At 46.0% G+C, this 21,759-nt stretch overlaps 2 protein-coding genes across 4 annotated transcripts in view; both read right to left on the reverse strand.

Moving 5' to 3' along the window:
- Positions 1-21,191, reverse strand: part of Ube2e1 (ubiquitin conjugating enzyme E2 E1) — a 51,168-nt gene extending 29,977 nt beyond the window's left edge. The window contains exons 1-3 of one of the 3 annotated variants that reach the window (XM_050140700.1): positions 21,030-21,191; positions 20,263-20,447; positions 15,954-16,004 (exon numbers count right to left, since the gene is read on the reverse strand). In XM_050140700.1, the coding sequence (XP_049996657.1) occupies positions 15,954-16,004; positions 20,263-20,414 (203 nt within the window). In that variant the 5' untranslated portion in view covers positions 20,415-20,447; positions 21,030-21,191. Of the gene's footprint in view, positions 1-15,953; positions 16,005-20,262; positions 20,448-20,481; positions 20,897-21,029 lie in introns of those variants that run through there. The other 2 variants (XM_050140702.1, XM_050140701.1) reach the window with 2 other exon arrangements.
- Positions 20,514-21,759, reverse strand: part of LOC126500618 (translation initiation factor IF-2-like) — a 31,574-nt gene continuing 30,328 nt past the window's right edge. Inside the window, exons 3-5 of the mRNA XM_050140654.1 lie at positions 21,236-21,378; positions 20,609-21,115; positions 20,514-20,547 (exon numbers count right to left, since the gene is read on the reverse strand). Coding sequence (XP_049996611.1) covers positions 20,514-20,547; positions 20,609-21,115; positions 21,236-21,378 — 684 coding nt within the window. The remainder of the gene's footprint in view (positions 20,548-20,608; positions 21,116-21,235; positions 21,379-21,759) is intronic.

The following is a 21,759-nucleotide window of genomic DNA, read 5'->3' on the forward strand; positions in this document are numbered from 1 at the left end:
ACACGGAGCACACTGTATCTCCTGGCACACGGAGACACGGAGCACACTGTATCTCCTGGCACACGGAGGACATGGAGCACACTGTATCTCCTGGCACACGGAGACACGGAGCACACTGTATCTCCTGGCACACGGAGGACACGGAGCACACTGTATCTCCTGGCACATGGAAGCACACAAAGTTCTGGTAGCATGCATTCAATCACTGTTGAAGTTTCTAGATATTGCAGACACAAAGCCAGATCTGTTCTGTACATGAAGAAATCTCAGTAAAACTATTAATAAAAACACTTAAGCCAGGCATAGTAACACACACCTAAAATCCTAGCACTTGGGAAGCAGAGGCAGGCAGATTTCTATGAGTTCTAGGCCAGCTTGATCTACATGCAAATATGGCTACCCTGGTTTTTTGAGACTTTGAGACTATCTCAAAAAGACAGAAAATAAAAAAAAAATGTAATAAATAATAATAAAAAAGAGAGTGGGCTGGAGAGATGGCTCAGTGGTTAAGAGTACTGGCTGCTCTTCCAGAGGTTCTGAGTTCAATTCCCAGCAACCACATGGTGACTCACAACCCTCTGTAATGATATCTGGTGTCCTCTTCCGGTGTGCAGGCAGAAAACTGTATACAGAGTAAATAAATAAATCTTTAAAAAAAAAAAGGAAAAAAAAGGAGAAGCCAAAATCTTTAATATATAAATAAGCAAATAAATAAGGATTTGTATGTGGCTTTCTTCAAATGTAGGCCAATGGTAGTAAGGGTTATTGAGCACTCCTCCATGCAGGGCTCTGCCCATGGGCTTCCAGATGAAGCTATGAGAACACCCTGCCCTGCCCATCTCAACCCCACTTTTCTAGCTGTTGCCAGTTGGCCTAAAATGCCCTTCTCATAGCTGGATTTTTATCATCCAGTGTCAGTTCCCCTGCAGTGGCACTAGCCAACGCCCTAACTAGCCTGCTAATGCCCACCTTAGGCTCCCAGTGGAGTCACTTTGCACAGTATAGAATGTGCTTCCACATATGAACAGGCCACAGTGAAATAAAGGAGAAACTGTTTATATCAGACGCAGGTTTCTCTTACCGCCCTTCTTCTGTGTGAATAAATGCTATCTGAGAACAAGAACACCACCTTCTCTAGCACATCACAGCAACCACTCAGTAAATGCTAGAAAACGTTAGGAGTGAGAATATACTTGAAGGAGTCACTGTCCTTAGCTGTGACTTACTTACTCAAAGCAAGGGGGCACAGGAAGGTACCAAAGTAGCAACAGAGCTGCAACAATGCAAACCTCTCAGATCAGGTCATGAAGACACAGGCAAAGGTTACAGGTGGGGCAAGTAGCAGACTGCTGGCCTCTCCAGCCCAGTCACTGACAGCCATGCAACCTCAAAACAATGTCAAAAGCAGTAATGACGTAACTGGAGTGAGCATCAAGCTACTGCTTCACAGACAAGTCTCATGATGCAATGTAAGTATTTCGAATGCTACACATTGTAAAAACTCTTTCAAAATTCACTAGCCCTGCTTAGTGTGGCACATTCTTGTTGCCCTCCATGGTTAGGCTCCTGAGAATTAATATTCACGGTCTGGTACATAAAGATTCTGTTGTACTGTTTTTTAAGCCTCATGTCCCAGGCTGATCCTGAACTTGCTACATAGCCAGCAATGACCTAATTTGGATACTCCTGCTTCTCCTGTGGGATTTCAGGCATGTACCATTTCATCCATTTTATTTGGTGCTCACGATGAAACCCAGGTCTCTGGGCATGCTCGGCAAGCACTCTAGCCACTGAACTATTACTTGGATTCATGCCATGTTTTTGGTTTTGGTGGTGCTAGGAATTGAACCTAGGGATTACAAGCACTCTGCTGCAGAGCTATAATCAAAGGCGGATACATCAAGTTTTATCTACTTCATGAAAATTCAGCAACAAAATATATTCTGGCTAAGTGAACAGGTTAATAAAAAATTCCTTCTGAGAAAGCTGGGTGTTGTGGCACACGCCTTTAATCCCAGCCCCAGGACTCAAAGGCAGGGGCAGGTGGATCTTTGAGACCAGCCTGGTCTACAAATTGAGTTAAAGAACAGCCAGAGCTATTAGACAGAGAAACCCTCTGTGTGGGGTGGAGATTGGCCACAGTTTTCTTAAAAGAAGGGAGCAGACCAGAATAGAGAAAGAAATGAAACAAGAACTGCCAGATTCCAAGCACGAAGGAAAAGGATACTAGATATATGGAGACTAGACTCGGCTCCTGAAGCAACAGGATAGTAAATATTTTTTAAAATGCATCTTCCTGAAACTGAAAAGCTTCTGTAAAGCAAAGGACACGGTCAACAAGACAAAACGACAGCCTACAGAATGGGAAAAGATCTTCACTAACCCCACATCAGACAGAGGGCTGATCTCCAAAATATAAAAGAACTCAAGAAATTGGACACCAAAAGATCACATAATCCAATAAAAAAAAATGGAGTACAGACCTAAACAGAGAACTCTCAACAGAGAAATCTAAAATGGCTGAAAGACACTTAAGGAAATGTTCAACATCCTTAGTCATCAGAGAAATGCAAATCAAAACAGCTCTGAGATTCCATTTTACACCTGTAAGAATGGCCAAGATCAAAAACACTGATGACAACTTATGCTGGAGAGGTTGTGGGGGAAAGGGAACACTTCTGCATTGCTGGTCAGAGTGTAAGCTGGTACAACCCCTTTGGATGTCTGATGTAGAAGGGTCTTTATCTGTTGTTTCATTGGTTAATTAATAAAGAAAACTGCTTGGCCTGATAGGTCAGAACATAGGTGGGTGGAGTAGACAGAACAGAATGCTGGGAAGAAGGGAAGTGAGGTCAGACACCATGGAGCCAGTAACCAGGTCAGACATGCTGAATCTTTCCCAGTAAGTCACCACCTCGTGGTGCTACACACATTATTAGAAATGGGCTAGTCAATATGTGAGTTAGCCAATAAGAGGCTGAAACTAATGGGTCAGGCAGTGTTTAAATGAATACAGTTTGTATGTTGTTATTTCGGGTGTAAAGCTAATCATATTGGAGTCAGGTGGGACGAAAAGCAGGCCTGCTCACCTCATCTCTACAGATAGAAAATTAGGAAACAACCTTCCTCAAGACCCAGTAATACCACTTTTGGGTATATATCCAAAGGATGCTTAATCGTGCCACAAGGACATGTGCTCAACTAGGTTCATAGCAGCTTTGTCATAGCCAGAACCTGTGGTACATTTACACAATGGAGTATTACACGGCAGAAAAAAATAACGGCAGCGTGAATTTTGCAGCCAAATGGATGGAGCTATAAAACATTATTTTGAGTGAGGGAGCCCAGCACAGAAAGACAATTATCGCATGTACTCATTGGTGGTTTTTAAACATAAAGCAAAGAAAACCAGCCTACAAACCACAATCCCAGAGAACTTAGACAACAATGTAGATACTAAGAGAGACTTACATAGATCTAATCTACATGGGAAGTAGAAAGTAGAAAAAGACAAGATCTCCTGAGTAAATTGGGAACATGGGAACCTTGGGGGAGGGTTAAAGGGGGGAGGAGAGAGACAGGGAGGGGAGCAGAGAAAAATGTAGAGCTCAATTAAAAAAAAAGCTATAAGGTCAAATGGCAATAAGCAAATGTGACCATCTAACACCTAGTGTTCCCGCAGAGGCCTGAAGGGCACTGTGAGGCTTCAGAGGTGGAAGAGGACAGCTCGAGAGGGGCCATCAGCCCAGAAGCACAAACCTGTGGAACCCAATGACAGCTGGACTGCAGCAAGTCACTAAATGTAGAAAGGTTTTAGCAGTGGCCCTGGGAAAATAAAAATAAGACAGCACCAGCCACCAGGAGACAGAGAATAAAATGACCACGACCCTCCTGTGTGGTTAAGTCGACAGTAAAGAACGCTTCTCCACAACTCCCTGCTAATGCACAGCTCAGAGGGAAGCTGGGAGGCAAAGAAGGCAGGGGAGAGTTGGTCCTTCCCACCTGAGAACACTTGGCTGGAGGTCGGAATACCTTTACCTTTGCCCACAAACATGTTTTAACATGCAGGCAACACACTACAGAAAGCACATCCACATCTGTCAGTGGGCAACAGTGAGCTAAAGGAGGAACTCCCTCAGGGACACAGACACTGTCCGTGGAGAGGATGGACACCAGGTCCAGGTTCTGGTGAACAGGAAGCGTGTCCTTAGGAGGTTTCCTTAGAGGACCTTCATCAGTCCACTGCACTCACCCTGCATGTGAGAACACCCCAGGAAACTGTGCTAGCCTCACTGCAGAATGATGCTCTCCAAGAGGGCTATGCAGCACAAAGTGCAGCTGCAGCCCACTGCCAGGCTCCGGGCACACACATAAGCACTAAACAAACATTCTGAAATATTTACTTAGGTTAGAGGAAAGTTATCAGTCATGTTTTAGAAATCCTCTTGGGTGCTAATAATAAAACAAACGTCTTCTTTGAGGGTCTTTTATGTAAACCAATTGAATGATCTTCTATTAGGATAAATGTGCTCCAGTAAAGTCTGCCAAGAAATAAATTTTTATAACACCAATCCAGTAAATTATGTTTAAAAAGTGAAATGTATTCCCACAGAGAAGGTGAGGTTATGGTAATGGAGAAATTTAAATTACTTCTGTAGAGAAACCCCTCTGCAGACTGACACTTGTGCCTCACCTGTCTACCTGTTTTCCTCAGGCAGCACCAAAGGCTTTCGTGACCCCCAACTCCCATTCCCAAATATTTCCAAAAATTTCCAAGTGTTACCCAAATTAATGAGGTTAAGCAAGACCAAGAGAACCTGCATAATCTAAAATTGGTATGGCTGGCTCAGCTGTTTTAGGATCATGGGAAGCCGGGCATGATGGCACAAACCTTTAATCCCAGTGTTTGGGAGACAGAAGCAGGAGGATATCTTTTTTTATGTTTTGTTTTTCGAGACAGGGTTTCTCTGTAGCTTTGGAGCCTGTCCCGGAAATAGCTCTTGTAGACCAGGCTGGCCTCGAACTCACAAAGATGTGTGTGCCTGCCTCTGCCTCCCAAGTGCTGGGATTAAAGGCATGCACCACCACTGCCCAGCAGGAGAATATTTTTAAATTCCAGGCTACCCTGGTCTACACAGCAAGTTCCAGGCCAGTCAGGGTTGCATAGTGAGACCCTCTCTTGAAAATAAATTCTCGGGGCTGGAGAAATGGCTCAGTGGTTAGGAATGTGTACTTACTGCTCCTTCAGAGGACCTGGTTTAGTTCCTGGCACCTGAACTGGGAGGCTGAAAACCACCTATGAAACTTGAGCTGCAGGGGTTTCAACACTTTCTGAACATTTTTTGGGTGAGTACCTGCTTATGTGACATACAGATTCATTCATTCTTATTCTCTCTCACATACAAGTCAAAATAAATCTTAAAAAAATAATTCTTGGAATTAGTTAATTTTAAAGGACATATGAAATAATTAGTCACTTTTCTGGATAAACACAATGAAATCTTTAACTGAGAAGAACAGAAATATCTTTCTGTTTTAATTGAAAACCATCCCCTTTCATTTTGTTACCTAGCGTGGACCTGTGTAAGGTGGTCACCACCAAACCTGAAGTTGTGCAGAGATGACTTGCTGACCTTCCTGTGTGCCTGCTTGGGTGTCATTTCAGATTTGACGATCGATCACTCTACTGGGAACACTTTCCGGTCACCATTTCTGATCCCCGTCACCCCCTTCTTGGCTTCTACTATCAGTATCTAAATGTGAGCAAGATGCCCCAGCTCTACCCAAAGTTCTCTTATCCCTTTCGTTCAGGGTAAGCCACAGGCTTTTCCTACTTACGAGACTCACAGTGAGCTCTCCCAGATGGCTCTAAACTAGTCCTGAGTTCCAATCCCTCATATCTAACTTCTATTTGACATCTTAGTTTGGATGGCTGGTGGAAATCAATCTCACACCTACTTTGAGCAGCCATTTCCAGTCTGACTGCCTCCCTGCACACACAGCCGGGCTTTATGCCAGGTTTCTCACTATCAGCCAAAAGTCACACCGTCTAGCTAACAGTAAAACCACAAACTGGAGGAGCCCTTTATGCTCCTGTCTCCCAAGTTCAACCCAAAGAGGTGTAGGTCTTCTACTCCCATCTCCACTGTCACCCTGAACACAGTCCCACCTTCTCCACTCCTGCCTTCCCCAACTCTGCTCCACATATGTGACAGGTAAGAAAAGTCCTTTCGACCACTCCTAACTTCAAAACCAAGAAGGCTCTTCCCAACTCCTTACTGGGCCTGACTCTCATGGCTTCCCTCGCTGAACCCCTACTAGAATACTCTTACAGGACTTTCCCTAGCTTCTTCCTTCGCTTCATCTGTGAGGTCTTTGCAGGTCCCCCACCCACCCTTCCCTCCCACCAGTCATCACAGTGTACAACTCCTTTGACTTGCTGTGCTGGCTAGGTTTCTGTCCACTTGATATAGAGCCTTCTGGGAGGAGGGAACCCCAAAGAAGAAAGTGCCCCTGACAGACTGCCCTGCGGGCAAGTTGTGGAGCATATCTTGACTAATGGTTGGTGTGTGAAGACCCAGCTCACCTGCAGGTGGTGCCATCTCTGAGCATGTGTTCTAAAGCAGTCTGAACAAGCCAGAGAGAAGTATTCCTTCAGGGCTTCTATTTCAGTTCCCGCCCTGACTTCCCTCAGTAATGGAGTGTGACCCCAAGCTGCATGGTCTCTATCACAGCAATGAACACCTTAACTAAGACACCTACTAAAATTAATTTCACAGCAGACAGCAGCTCTGTTTAGCTCCTACAGAACAATGCCAGTCCCCAGCACACGACTGACTTCATCACCTGCTGCCACTCTCTACAACGGTCAGATGTCAGATGTAACACACCCATCTATCCCAAGCTACTTTTTTTCTTGTTTTTTTTTTTTTTAAATATTTATTTATTTATTATGTATACAATATTCTGTCTGTGTGTGTGCCTGAAGGCCAGAAGAGGGCACCAGACCTCTTTACAGATGGTTGTGAGCCACCATGTGGTTGCTGGGAATTGAACTCAGGACCTTTGGAAGAGCAGGCAATGCTCTTAACCACTGAGCCATCTCTCCAGCCCTCTTGTTTTTTTTTTTTTCAATTTAATTTTATTTATTTATTTTTTGAAACAGGGTTTCTCTATATATAGCTTTGGAGCCTGTCCTGAAACTTGCTCTGTAGACCAGGCTGGCCTCAAAATCACAAAGATGCCCATGCCTCTGCCTCCCAAGTGCTGGGATTAAAGGCCACCACTGCCCAGCCCAAACTACTTTTTTCTAGTTTTTTGTTTATTTTAGAGGAAGAGTCTTACTCAATCTGTAGCCCAGGCTACACCCCAATTCAAGGCAATCCTCCTGCCTCAGACTCCCAAGTGCTGAATTACAGTCATGTTAAGCCTAATTGTCTTTTTTTATAAGATTACTAGGGGTACACCCTACATCTAATTTCTATCTATCAGTTAGAAAAGACACAAATCCCTCAGGTCCTGACAATGCTAAGAGCCCTACTGAGGCCACAACATCGGTTATTATTGCTTGAAACAGTACTGACTGAGGTCAGACTGGAGAATTCTCCTGTGATTCCAGAGGTCAAGCTGCTTCTAAACACTACACAAAGCTAGATGATATCAGTCTCATCTGCCAGTTTACCAACTTGTTCATGTGGGTAGCACATTCTCTGACAAGCAGACAGAACTGGGTTTTTAACAACCCTGAGCAGGACGCTGCCCAAGACAGCACAGTGAGGAGCAACTGCCAGTTATCTGCTTCTCTGGACCGTCTCTGCAGCATTAGTGAGGTGGAGACAGTAATATAAGGTGTATGGAGACAGCATCTTGGCCACCCATTTAGTTCGAGGATCTGTAGAGACAGGATGTCTCCCCCCCCCCCCCCTGCCCCTTTCGGTCTGTGATTTTGTAGAGATAAGAAGTTTCTGGTGGCTGGTTGTTCTGCTTGTCTGATCTTTCAGCTTTCACCCTCAATATCTGACTCCAGGTTTTGATTGCTAAGACTAATTAGATTAGAGCTTCAAACTCACAATGATGATCGACCATTTCTTGGGCACCATGGGGATGCTGAGACAGAACAGCCCTTTTTCTCAAGTAGCTTAAAGTCTCCCAGGAAGGAACAAGCAGGAGGCGGATGCTATTGCCCTTAGCTCTATACAGGGCTGGAGGGCTCCTCACACAGCAGAGATGCTTCCAAGCCAGTAGAGAGCTGTCCTGCTTTTCAAAAGAAATGCTCTCTGCCAATAGGCTCAATTACACATTCTACCATCTTCTTTAGAACTCTGAAAAATATTCCATCTCCTTCTTGTTCCTCCATCTTTCTGTTTACTTTCCCCTCTTGGTCTGTAAAAACCTTGAAGGTTGAAGTTCCTTCTCTCCTCCCACAGCCTTGGCGGCTCCTCCTGCTTCTTTGCTTCCTCTTTTTTCCAGGTCTGCTCTTTCTACCTGTCCTTCATTTGCAAATGCCCCTCAGTTCACAGTTCTGTTTGGAACTTGCTATGTAGTCCTGGATTGCTACAAGTACATGATTTCCCCGCTTCAGCCTTCCCTGTGCTGTTACTATGGTGTGTGACCAGCTTTTAAAACACATCCTAGCCCTCTTCTTCCCAGCTAATTTCATCCCCTTTATCATCACAAACCTTTCAACTCATATAGATCTGCAAAGCCACCGCCAGTCTGGCACCTCTGCCAAGGCCCTTAGATTTGACTCTGGCACACTTAACCACTTCATGGGAGCAGCTTTCATTCACACTCTGCAACAGGTAAACAAGGAATCCAAGTGTCCTGGTTAACTTTAACTGGCAACCTCGAGTCATCTGAGTCTCAAGTGAGGGATTGCCTAGATTGGCCTGCCCCATCTGTAGGGGATTGTCTTGTTGATTGATACAGGAGGGCCATCCCCACTGTAGGTGGCTACATTCCCTAGGCAGGTGGTCCTGGGTAGTCTAAGAAAGCTAACTAAGCATTAGGCTGCTATGGCTTCTGCGGTTCCCCTGGTTAGAGATAATGCAGCGGGAACAGCAGGCAGGTGCCCGAGTTCCTGCTGATGTGTTTAGTGACAACTGTAGCAGACCCTTTCTTACTCTAAGCTGGTTTTGGTCACGGTATGTCACAGCAACAACAGCACTAACTGTACAGACATGAAGTTTTCAGACAGTGCACCACACCACTTTCCCCGGGTTATCTGTGCCTCTGAAACATTCAAACTGGAAAGTCTGGGAAACATGCAGGGTCAGAATTAGAGACTTAAGCCATTGTCTTTGCCTCTCAGGGAATTTTTAATCTACTTCATTTCCCTAATCTTACCTAAAAGCAGGCAGATTTGAGACTTCGATAACTGATTAATAATAAATACAAATATACAACCAAACGACAAACATTTACTGATGGCCTACTCAGAGGCAGCAACATGCTGGACACTGTATATGACCAACAGCACGAATAACTGTGGAGAGAGACCTTGCCTCCCCTAAGCAACTTTTCCTGTTCTCCTTGATGTTTAGTCACCAGAGCCCCAAACGGAGACTTCAGCATCCAAGTTTCCTAGTTCTACTGCTGTCTCCTCTCTTGTCTACTCTCAAAACTACCGTCTGTTTCCCAAGCTCTCTTCAATCCCTACCCTCAGTACAGCAGCCAACTAAGTCTGCTGCTTCCTACTCAACTTTACTCTACCCTTGTCTCTGTCCAAATTGTTCCATAAAAATTTCATTTCCCACTCAAAAGTTTTGAAGATTCTCTAATGTAATAAAATTCAAAGGCCTAGTCTGACATAACAACTTAAATTTTATCTTTACAATTATATCCTCCCACTTGTTTTGCACTCTGGAGCCAAAGGTTTAGACAACCCTCCCACCCTGCGCTCTGCCGTGTGGGCAGGCAGTTTCCTCCACTGAGCCTAGGCTTCATTCTTCACCCAATTCCTATCCCCTCTTGAAACCTTCCCAGATGACTAAGTGTTCCAGCCATGACCCTCACAGCCAGGGCAAAGTCATCTCTCATTTTTCTGAACCTCCACCGCATGGCACTGGCAGTTATTACCTCAACATTCACATTTCCACACTTCTTAGAACCTTTACCAGATTATGAACCACTTGAGCACAGTTCCTTTTCCTACAGAGTAAGCACTCAAGGTTTGTAATGGGGAGTATCAGCACCTTTACAAGCATCTCTAAAACCAGCATCACCCTTTAAAGGCTATAAGAATTAACAAAACCCAGCATCTTAACAACAATATTGTTTTCACTGTGTCATAAAATAGTTTGTAAAGGTTGTATTTATGTGTGTTTCTGTGGAGGCCACAAGAAAACACTGGATCACCTGGAGCAGAAATGACAGGTGGTTTTGAATCCTCCCATATAGGTGCTGGGAACAAACTCCATCCAGTCCCCTAAAGGACAACTAGACCTCTTAAGCTCTGAGTCATCATCTCTCCAGTCCCTAGCATTTTAACCATTATAAGTATACAATTCAATGACATTAATTATATTTACAGTATTGTACCCCTACTGATACTATCCATCTCCAATAAGTTCCTTATTCAATACAGCAATTAATGACTCCTCACCAGGAGGCAAGGCAGGAGCGTCACGAATTCAAAGCTAGAATTTTGAGACAGCAAGAACTTGTCTCAAAAACAAGGGTGTGCTAGCATGAACCAGTAATCCCAGCATTGGAAGGTGGAAGCAGGAAGATTAAAAGTTCAAAATCATCTTCCACTAAATAGCAAGTTCAAGGTCAGCCTGAGCTACGTGAGACTGTCTCAAAATAAAAGGCTGGGCTTTCCAACACTGTAAGGTAGGCAAGCTAGGCATTGGGCCTTTCAGCAGAGAAGGATATGCAGCAGGATTAATAAAAACCCAGACAGAAATTGTAATTCAACCCGATGGTCAGAAAAGCAAAACAGCTAGTCACTGGCTCTTACCTCTACCTCAGTCTGAATTGCAATCCTGCCTCTAGGTATCTCAGAAGGAGACTGTGCCTGAGAGATGTCTCCTCTTGTCTTATATTCCCCTCTAGAGCTAGGATTAAAGGCGTGCACTGCCCAGTTTCTATGGCAACTACTGTGGCTATTGGGATTAAAGGTGTGTGTCACCACTACCTGGTTTGTCTGTAAGGCTGACTAGTGTGGCTGGCTGTTTTATTAAAACACAAATGCAGCATCACTGCAGGGATAAGAGGGCCAAGAATTACAGGACAGACGTACTGCTTGTTTTCTTTTCTTCACCTCAAATCATCTTAAAAGGAACTTGATCTGATTAAGGACAGCTCTTGGTAGAGAAGGTCCTAACTTAACTTTACATACTTAAATAAAGTAAAATAAAAATACTGGTCAAATATAATACAATTATATAAAGAAAATTTTATTTTTATTAACCTCTTCTCGTGCTTAAAATGCTTAATGTCTCAAAAATACTTTTACCTAAAATAACATCAATCAAAATTCTGAATTTTAGATTTCCATTTACACTAGCTAGAGACTTACTTATAATACAGGTATTTGCATTAAATACAACTAAAGTAGAAAAAAAACTAAAGTAGAAAGGACTTGGGCAAAACATGCCAGCTATGATGAGTAAACGTGCTGTCTAAAGACACCCATGCTTAGAATTTAAATTATAATTTAATTGACCATAGCTAGTCAGTTTAGCAAAGTATGCACCGTGAATTGCAAATAACAGCTACAGAACTGACCCTGTGGCCGAAGTTCACGAGCTGTCTAGAACACATGATCTTTCCATCCCAAAAAGTCAAGCTTTACGAAATCATTACAAGAATCACAGCCCATTTTTCTCCTAAAGGAATAGAGTCAATGATAGAGAAAAAACTTGAACAATGCATGGTAAGTTGCAGAAATATTTCATTCACTATGTACACAGAGAGAAAGAGTGGTAGAGAGTCACACATACACAATACTAAATAGCTTGATGTTTGAAAGTAAGAATTTCATACACATGGCAATACAAAGAAATTTGTATTTTAAAAAGTCTCCGGGGCTGGAGATGGCTCAGAGACTCAGAAGAGTCTCGCTGATCTGAAGGGACCCAAATTCCATTTCCAGAGCCTATGACAGGCAGCCCAGAATCATCTCTAATTTCAGCTCCAGTAGATCAATGATTTCTCTGGACTCCATCAACCACATGCACATACACAAACCCATACTCATAAACACGCATAATTTATAAAATTAATCTACTCAATACAAAACACAGCATTAATTATTAGCTTTTTTAAGACAACATCTTTTTTTTTAAAGATTTATTTATTTATTATGTATACAACACTCTGCCTCCATGTATGCCCGCACGCCAGAGGAGGGCGCCAGACCTCAGTACAGATGGCTGTGAGCCACCATGTGGTTGCTGGGAATTGAACTCAGGACCTCTGGAAGAACAACCAGTGCTCTTAACCTCTGAGCCATCTCCCCAGCCCCCTTAAGACAACATCTTTAGCAAATGAAATTCACACAATTTTAAAGTTCGGTAACTTTGAATTCCAAACTTTGTGTGCTACCTCATATGTTTAAGAAAGTGATGTGCCTAAATTAAAACTGAATGCTGCCTGAAAGAAGTTCTAGAAAGGGTAAACTATATCTAGAGAGGGTAAGCTGTATCTAAAAAGGGTAAGCTATATCAGAAATTCATAAAATGAAAGCCAATTATTCAGCTTATCCAATATAATTTATAATTGATGAAATTACAATTTTACTAGGAACTACACTGAGTTCTTATCTGGAAAAAAATTATACCAGAAAAAATTTAATGTACACATTTAATATATCATTTAATTCATGTATCTTAATTGGAAGCTAACTTCAAAAAACATCTAAACTAAACTATCTAGTCTGTCTCCAACAATAAAGTCCACCAATATGGTGACATTTTGTTTGTGATCTAACAAATAAAGCTTGCCTGAGGATCAGAATGTGGAGAGAGCCACTAATTAGCCATAGAGGTTAGGCAGGGGTGGCACACACCTTTAAGCCCAGCACTACGGAGACTGAGACAGATGAATGAATCTCTGAGAGGTCAAGGCCACCCTGAGCTACAATAGATTGATCCAGTCTCAAAGAGAAACACAGCCCAGTAGTGGTGGCTCATACCTTTAATCCCAGTATTTGGTTATCATACGCCTTTTATCCCAACAGGGAGGGATATGGTTGGGCAGAGAGAGGAATATAAGGCATTCAGTCTGAGCACTTGTAAAGACAGGATACCCCATTTGGTCTAAGGTAAGAACTAGTGGCTGGCACCTCTGATTCTCTAATCTTTCAGCTTTTACCCCCTAATATCTGGGTTTTTATTATTAAGACCAATTAGATTCATGCCACACATCAAGATATTAAATACTTAACTCTTACAGAGGGACAGGTGAGATGGCTCAACAGGTAAAGGCACTTGCCCCAAACCTGATAACCCGAGTTCAATCCCTAAGCTCTACATGGTAGGATTACTGCAAATTATCCTCTGACATCCATACCTATGCTGTGGCCCATGTGCACCCTCATGTATAAACACACGAATAAATGTTATTTTAAAAAGTGGTTTTAAATCCCATACAGGTAGCATCACAAAATATAAGACCAAACTTAGACAAGAGCCCAGGACAGAAAGTAAAGCACAACACAGGGTGGTAAGACAGGAAAGCAATAATAGAAACTCAAACTGAGACCAGTGAAAACAGCAGTTCTCAGCCTGTGGGTCAAGACTCCTGGGGGGGAGGGGGGAATCAAACCAACCTTTTACAGGGATTGCATATCAGATATTTAAATTATTATAACAGTGGCAAAACTACAGTTATGAAGTAACAACAAAAATAGTTTTATGGCTGGGGGGGTCACTCACCACGACATGGAGAACTGCAGAATTAAGGAGCTTGAGAACCACGGAGCTGAAAGCCTAGTGGGGATATCTCCAGGAAGTAAAGCAGTTGTGATTTTTAAAAGACTGCATGTATGCATGTGTGTGTGTGTGTGTGTATTTTTTTTCTCAAAATAAAAATACCTAGTATATTCTTGGAAATTGTACTCTTCCCAAAATGTTAAGTGCTCTAAGAGTTGTCACTCACCACCCAGGGGACTGCCCCAGCCTCGGCAGAGGGCTCGCTGGAAGGGGTGATGATGAGGAATTTACAAAGAGAAAACGTCCTTTAGGCTTCAGAAGCACAAGCCTCTCATAGATGACCCCTGCCGCCTTGGCAAAAGCTCAAGTGCCTACCCTGCTTCCGCAAAGCAATCTCAGGAGATCTCCAAACTGTTTGCAGGTTTCAATTTGATAGCACTGGTTCACAAGAAAGCCATTTGCGTTTTAGTAAATGATGCTAGCTTTGAAGCCATGATTTCTAACTTGATCAGCTGTGTGAACTCACAAGAGACACGCACACAGGAGACAACACCAGCAGCAGTGGCAGCTACAGCCCAGGCCTACCGCAGGGAACATCCATGACTCCACACAAACCACCTAGGGACGCTCAGGCCTTCATCTAAACAGCTCTTACTGTTTCTCCACTTTCTCAACCATTGAAAAGATTATTAGCTACAAAAGAAATCCTAGAGAATAATTAGCAGCTCAGTTAAAGAACACAGTTTAAAATCTTACTGAGGCTGTAGCTCCGTTGTTAGAGTACATGCGTGAAGCGCAGAGTTTAGCCTGGCATAAAGCCAGTACAGTAGCTCACACATGTAATGCCAGCACTGGGGACAAGGTAGACAAGGAGGATCAGAAACTTGAGGTCATCCTCATCAAGTTTGAGACAATGTCTCAAGGAAAACACCAAGAAGGACCTGACACTCAAAATGACTTTCTTACAAATCAGAACAAAATTTTAAAAAATATTACAAATCGGATCAACACTAAGAACAAATTCATACAAAATAGAATCACGAGGGTGGACCAGACAGCTCAGTGGGAAGATGCTCACAGCTCAAGCCTGGCAACCCGAGGAGAGACGAACTCCACAAAGTTGTCTTTAAGCTCCACATGCACACGTCATGCAGTCACACACACAGAATAAGTCAACAAAACAGCAACACGAAATTTTGCTTTTAAGTCACCAATCACGGTTTTAAAACATGAGTGTTTTAAAAGCAAAATACTTTACTTAGCTTCCATCCTGAATGTCTGCGCATGCTCACTGTGTATATCTAGCAAGTATTCGCCAGTAACTCCTACCAGTAAATTGAAAGCCCAATGAAAGCATGCCTTCCATTCAAGGATGATCCTGGTTTTACTAAAGTTTTTGGTTCTTCATGGTTTACTATCAATTTACACAAAGCATCACAACTTCCTTCCACCTTGACTCAACGACGCAAAAAGAAAGCCAAGTGGTCAGCACACCCTTTGGAAGCTGGCTAGTTTTCACGCTGAAATGTACACAAATATACTCAGCCTGTGTTACACAATAGCCCCCCCAAAAAAACCCACCATCTTTTAAGGGTTTAAATTTATAATTTAAAACAAAAATTATTCTGTTAAAGCCACAAGTTATTTCCTGAATTGCTTTGCCAAAAGTCCAACACAAAATTACAACAGAGTAAGTCTGAGGATCTCGTGTTTCTTTTCATGCCAAGCTCTAGCATGTCACACCTGTAATGAGGTTATTCCAGCAGAGCAATTTCTAGACCAAATTTCTAAAGGCTGACATCACCCATAGCCAGCTTACAAAAGGGGTACTCCTTCACCTTAACTTTGCAGTTTGCTTCATACACATAAGCGCCCACATCGTGGAACTCTAGTACTTCTCAACAGTTCTGAGCTTGCTGCATACCACACCCACAGCGTACGTATACATTTCCTCGGATATTTGGTGTTAGCACCAAACACGCACAGACCACAGAAGAGAAGCAAAATTCTATAACAGAAAATACAAGACAGAAGTTAGGAGAATTTTAAGAAGACAATACTCCATAGGCAGCTCACCTGCAGTTTGGCGGAGGGTCTAAAGTGATGTCTGCCAGCTCCTTCTGGATCCTGGGAGATCAGGAAACAGAAAGTTAGTTGGAGGCCGGTCCCAGAACCAGGTCTGCAGCCCACCTTATTCTATCCACTGAGGGAGAGGCAACCCAGGGCTCCCAGGCTGGGGAGACTTTCCAGTGCAGGGCACAACTCTAGATCTCTCCCACCCTTGACAGCATCGGGCTTTCAATACTGCCAAGCATACTAGGGCAGTTGTGCTGGGTGTTTTCTACCTAAGAATAGTTGTCGTCCCCCTCCACTCTGGCCAGGACCATCGGTATGTAGTACCAGGCCACTTGGTCCCCTAAACTCCACTCTGCACGCAGGCCCCACCCCTAGAGCAGGCCCACAACTGAGTCTCCCAGCAGACCCTGACCAGCACCCCTCCTCAGGTAGGGACACCTCCCCTAGGCCTGGACCTCGCAGACCAGCGCAGCCCCCCCCCTCCCCGCAGGCCGGCACCCGCACACCAGCGCCCCCCGCAGGCCGGTACTTCTCAGGCCCCGACCTGCACCAGGAGCAGTGACCTCCCAGCACAGCCAATATGGCCGCTCGGGCCCTAGTGACCGCCACCGGCGAGGGTCGAGAGGTCCAGGAAGTGCTCGGTGGAGCTGAGGGCGGCCAAACCCAGGCCGCCCCGCACAGGTGCACTGCCACCTGCGCCCTCGGCGCGCCTGCCCGCTGCCCGCCGCCAGCCCCGAACTTCCCGGTACCCGGCCGCGGGCTCGCCCGGCCTCCGCCTCCTCGGCACCTCACAAAGAGCCCATCCCCCAGCCTGAGGCCGAAGCCACTGACAGTTCACACGGAGCCGGCCTTTGTCTTCTGCTTACCTAGGCGCTTAGGGCACCAATGGAAACGACAAACTTTGGGGCCTTAAGCTGCTTCTCCTAAAGGGAAACTATTTTTATAACTACTCCTCCTACCAGGCTGTTACAACTTAAAAAAAAACCCACCAAGGCAGCTCGGTAGTAAAAATAAGGCCAACACACTCGGCAATCTGAATGACAATGGATGTTTTTCCCTTTCCCAAGAAAGTTCTCCAAGAGTAGGAAGAGGCCAGCTATAACGCGTTGACATTTTTAGCAGGCACTTCTTCCACGTGAAAAGGAAAAATAAATTGAGTAGTGACTGGGGAAGTTCTTCAAACTTTCCTATTGAGGGGACTTCCGGTCTCTACAAGTGGGGTCCAGTTTAGAACACCCAGTCTCTATGACATCTATCAGTGCCCTGCTGAATTCTACGGCTCCCAGTAGGCATTTCAGTCCCTAGACATCTGCATCTGTTTCGTTCACATCAGGATGTCAGACTAAAGTCTGGAGCGCCAGTTTCCTGACTCTTGCACCTATTGGAACTGACCATTTCAGATCTGTCAGAAAGCAAACATGTCCTCCTTCGGAGTTGTAAAGACAGCTGCTCCTTTAGAACTTAGTCGCTGAAATGCCATGCTGGCGAGATGGCTCAGCAACCAGTGCCTGTCAGCATGCGTGCTGACCCCTGTTCAATCCCTGGAACCTACACATGGAAGGAGGGCCAACTCCAGCAATTCGGCCTCTGACCTCCACATGTGCCTTGACATGCCTGAACACACACACCACACGAATACACACAAAATAAAATTATGATGCCACACGATTGCACACAAAACTAAAATTATGGTGTTATTTTTAACGAAGGCAATACCAGGCAGTTTTACCCATTCAATCTTAACCACTACCATGTGCACCGTTCCCAGAGTGGGAATCAAAGATCTACAAGGGCCTCAAAGGCCTGTCCCAGAGTGAAGCGAGATCCACACTTCCCACTGGGGCTTTCCTCTGCCCCTGGTTTAGAAACCACTTTCCACAGTGAGTGAAATTCCTAAATCTGGGACTCTGGCTTCACTTTCACACCACCTCCTGGTCCACAAGCCCCTTCCAAACCAGTGTATTTAGATTCTACATCTACCAATGATGTAGGGCAGGCTCGTCAAACACCGGTCCTGATCCTCCTGTTCATTCTTTCCTAGACACATTTTTTGTCTTTTGATGCAAACCTTAGCTTTGTTTAACACAGATAGCTACTGTGTCAGCACGGTGTCTAGGAAGCTAAATGTGCTGCATTAAAAGATACATAAAACATGTTCGTGTACAGGCAAAATTATTATTTACTATTTCCCGCTTCTATTTCTACTTCCCACATTTCTTTACCAGCTGCTCCCAAATAAGGTCTCAGGCTGGCAATCAGAATGACAATGGATGTCTTCTGACAGCAGAACTTCCCTGGTCACCATTCAATGTGTTTTCCCTTTTACTGGGGAAGAGATGCCATCTAAAAATGGCAGTGCTTCGTACATTATAGCTGGCTTCTTCCTACCCTCCAAAAACATCTATTGTCATTCAGATTGCTGAGCCTGGACTACATGAGACCCTGACTACAGGAGACCCTGTCTCCAGCTCAAGTATGCGTAGCCAAGCATGACTGTGAATTGCTCTTCCTGCCTGGCGGAGCCCTGAGATTACAAATCTGTGCTACCATGCCTGATGGTGCTGGGGACTAAATCCAGGGCTTCATGCACGCTAGGCCAGCACACTGCCATCTCAGCTACTAAATAGTTTGTTTTTTTGTGAGATGGTCTTCCTATCTATACCCAGACCTCATGGAACTCTCTATGTAGAACAGGCTGACTCTGAACTCACCTGAGATCTACCTGCCTGCTTCTGTTTCCAAGGGCGGAGTTGACAAAAGGCCTGGATTACCATGCCCAGAACGAAGTTTTTAACTTTGTTAAAATAGGCAAACTGTATCCATGGGGAAATCCAATTATTTATACTGACAAAGCAAATGACGTTTACCACCTGTCCATTTCCCTTCCAGTGTAGTCACAAGCACACCAAGGGCCTCCTAACACAGTACAAAAGCTCCACTGACCTAAGGGGCAGCTCAGAAGCAGAATGAGTGAGGATGGAGAGCTTAGAAGTGCTGGGGGAGAGAAGGACCATCCTTAGCAATAAGGGCAGAACTCAGGCTCCTAGAGGTTTCACCTGGGTTAAATCAAAAGAGCCAGTCAAGACTCTGAAGAGCCAGAGATACAATCAAACCAACCCTCTGAAAAACACAAACAATCTTACCAAGGCATCTCAATCCTCTCTCTCAAGACCTGAACGCTAACTATTTAGATGGGCTAAAGTCACCCCACCAGCCAGTCAGATCACTACAACAGCACACCAAGCCTGTGAGTTTCAGGGAGAATGACAGAACCAACTGTCAGTCTCTGAGTTCCAGGCGCACTACTCAACAGACAGAGCCAAAACCACTTAGATACCCCATTTCATCTTAAACTCTTTAAAGAATGATATCCCCCAAGCTAGCCCACAGCTTCCGTTCTTGACTGTGGTCAGCTATCTCAATGAAAAGAGATGGATTAATGAAAGGGATTCCCGGGTACCTGCTAGGGATGATTCACAGTACAGGGATCAGAGAGTGTTACTTAAGGCGGACAGAGGCGAAGCATCCACCTGTCTTTTTACACAAGAGACTAACCCTAGGTGTAGTGTCCTAGCCATCAGGAAGGCGGAGGCAGGAGTTGTGCTGTGAGTTCAAGGCCAGCCTTGGCAATGGAATAAGACCCTGTCTGAAAACATGACAACAAAGTCTCCCTGAAAACTATCGAATGGAAGTTCTTAAACAGAAAAAAATAAACAACAACAAAAAAACCTATCCCCCCCCCAAAAAAAAATAGCTGAAATAATCATTTTACATTTACTGATCCATTCATTTGCCCCAAACCGGAAAAGGCTCTTCAAATTCCACCAGAAAACACCACCTCAATTTCTTAACCACTAATGGGAGCTGGTTATTCCTTAAGCAAGTTACAAAGGAAAAACTCTATTCAGAAAACATCACCCCTGCAACAGGTGAGGAGGAGCCATGGTCGAGAGTTCCCAGGAAGGTCTCCTTAATCATGAAGGAGGATGCCAGCCTCCGGGAAGTCGCAGATTCGTGATTACTAGGAAGAGGACTCTGAAATCACAATCAGACTCACTCATAAAAGTAATGAGGATTCTTGAAACTTCAACGAGGCATGGACGAGGCCAGCCAGAACTCCTGCATATGGACAAGGAAGGGTACTAACAAAACCAGAAACAGCAAGCAGCAGAGAAAACAGGTGGGACTCCCATGCCCCATTTTCCTGCCAGAGAACACAGGAGAACGTTGTCGTTGAAGCCACCCTCCCTGACATGCAGCACGAGGCAACTGGGAAGCCAGGACGCCTGTGGGGAAGGGAGTGGGGTACCTCTTGGCGCTGGTGGAGAGGAGCTTCGAGTTTTTGCTCATGCTGACTTTACTCTCCTTCTTCTTGGGGGTGCTGGCTTCTTTCTCGGTCTGCTGGTTGGAGGACGAAGATGAAGAGGAGCTGGTGCTGGCCCTCGAATCGTCATCCGACATAGCGAACCCCCCACCCCACCCCGCGAACGGCCCCTGCAGGGGGAGGAAACAAAACAGAAACACAGACCATGCAGGCGCCGCAAAGAGGGAACTCCGCTGTCAGGAGGGCGCGGGCCGGGCCGCCCCCGCCGCCCTGCAGAGGATCGGGGCCCACCGCCACACCGGCCGAAGGGACGCGGGGGCCGTGATCGCGCGGGGGGGGGGGGCGGGCGGCCCGGGGAGGGCCGGGAGCCGCCGCCGCGGTCCCCGAGGCCTCCCGGTGTCCGCTCGAGTTCGGCGAGGTCGGGACTAGCCGAGCCGGGGAGAGTGGGTGAGGAAGCCGAGCGTGGGCCGCGTGGGCCGCGGGGGACACGGCGCCCGGCCAGGCCCGGCCACGCGGGGCTGCGCTCGCACAATGCGCCCCGGGCGGGCGGGTCCCCGCGGGGGGACCGGGCCGCGCTGACAGTTCGCGCGGTCCCCGCCGCCCCAGCCCCGCCGCCTCATCCCCGCCGCCCGGGCCCTCGGCGCCCCCGGCCCGGCCCTTGCTGCCCCGCGGCCCGCCCGTGCCCGCCCGCCCCCGGCCCCGCGGCCCCAGGCCCCGCTCGCCCGCCCGCCCGCCCCGGGGGCCCCCCGCACCTCTCTTTGTGTCTGGCTGCTCCGTGCCGCCGCGGCGGCTGCTGCTGCGGCTGCGGCTGGGCCTGGCCACTCGTGTCTCGCTCTCGCTGGGAGAGAAGCGGAAGTGCAGCAACAGCAACTATTAACCAGGCAATGGCTTCCCCGGCCGCACACGCTCCGCGCCACTCCTCCTCTCCGCCCCGCCCCGCGCCCCTCCCCCGCCGCACCTGGGGGCCGCGGCCCGGAGCCCCGAGCGACCCCGGCGGCGGGGCCTGGGGGACCCGGAGCCGGGCGGAGCCGCGGGAGCCGGCCCGGATGGGGGGTACCGGAGAGGGAGGACGTTCTCCCCCAGTGGGGCTTTAGGAAAGGGCTGGGGGGTGGGGATGAGGTGGCCGGTGTGGTGGGGAAAGATGGTACTCTCCTGGCGAGGACTTTGACTCCTCCTCAAAAGTGATCGGTTTGAAGAAAAAGAAAGAAAAAAAATTTTTTAAATCCCCTAACAGGGTTTTCCTTCGGGCTGACACTTGTTTCTCCCTCTGGCAATTTACTTGCTAGGAGCAGAGGTCACGCCTATGAGAAAAATCCCAGACTAGGTTTCTGTTCAGGACACTAGGCGTGAGCAATTTACAACATTAGATACACCCCTTCACTTGTTATAGAAAAGGATGTGGTGGGTTTTTTTCTTTCTTTCTTTTTTTCCACTGTATGCGATTGGAGTTCGTGACAGGTAGCTGCGATCTGTAACCGGGCT

This window comes from Alexandromys fortis, unplaced genomic scaffold (genome assembly GCF_014885135.2).
Source record: "Alexandromys fortis isolate MF-2015 unplaced genomic scaffold, M_Fortis_MF-2015_v1.1 scaffold_46, whole genome shotgun sequence".
In the NCBI taxonomy this organism is placed as follows: Eukaryota; Metazoa; Chordata; class Mammalia; order Rodentia; family Cricetidae; genus Alexandromys; species Alexandromys fortis.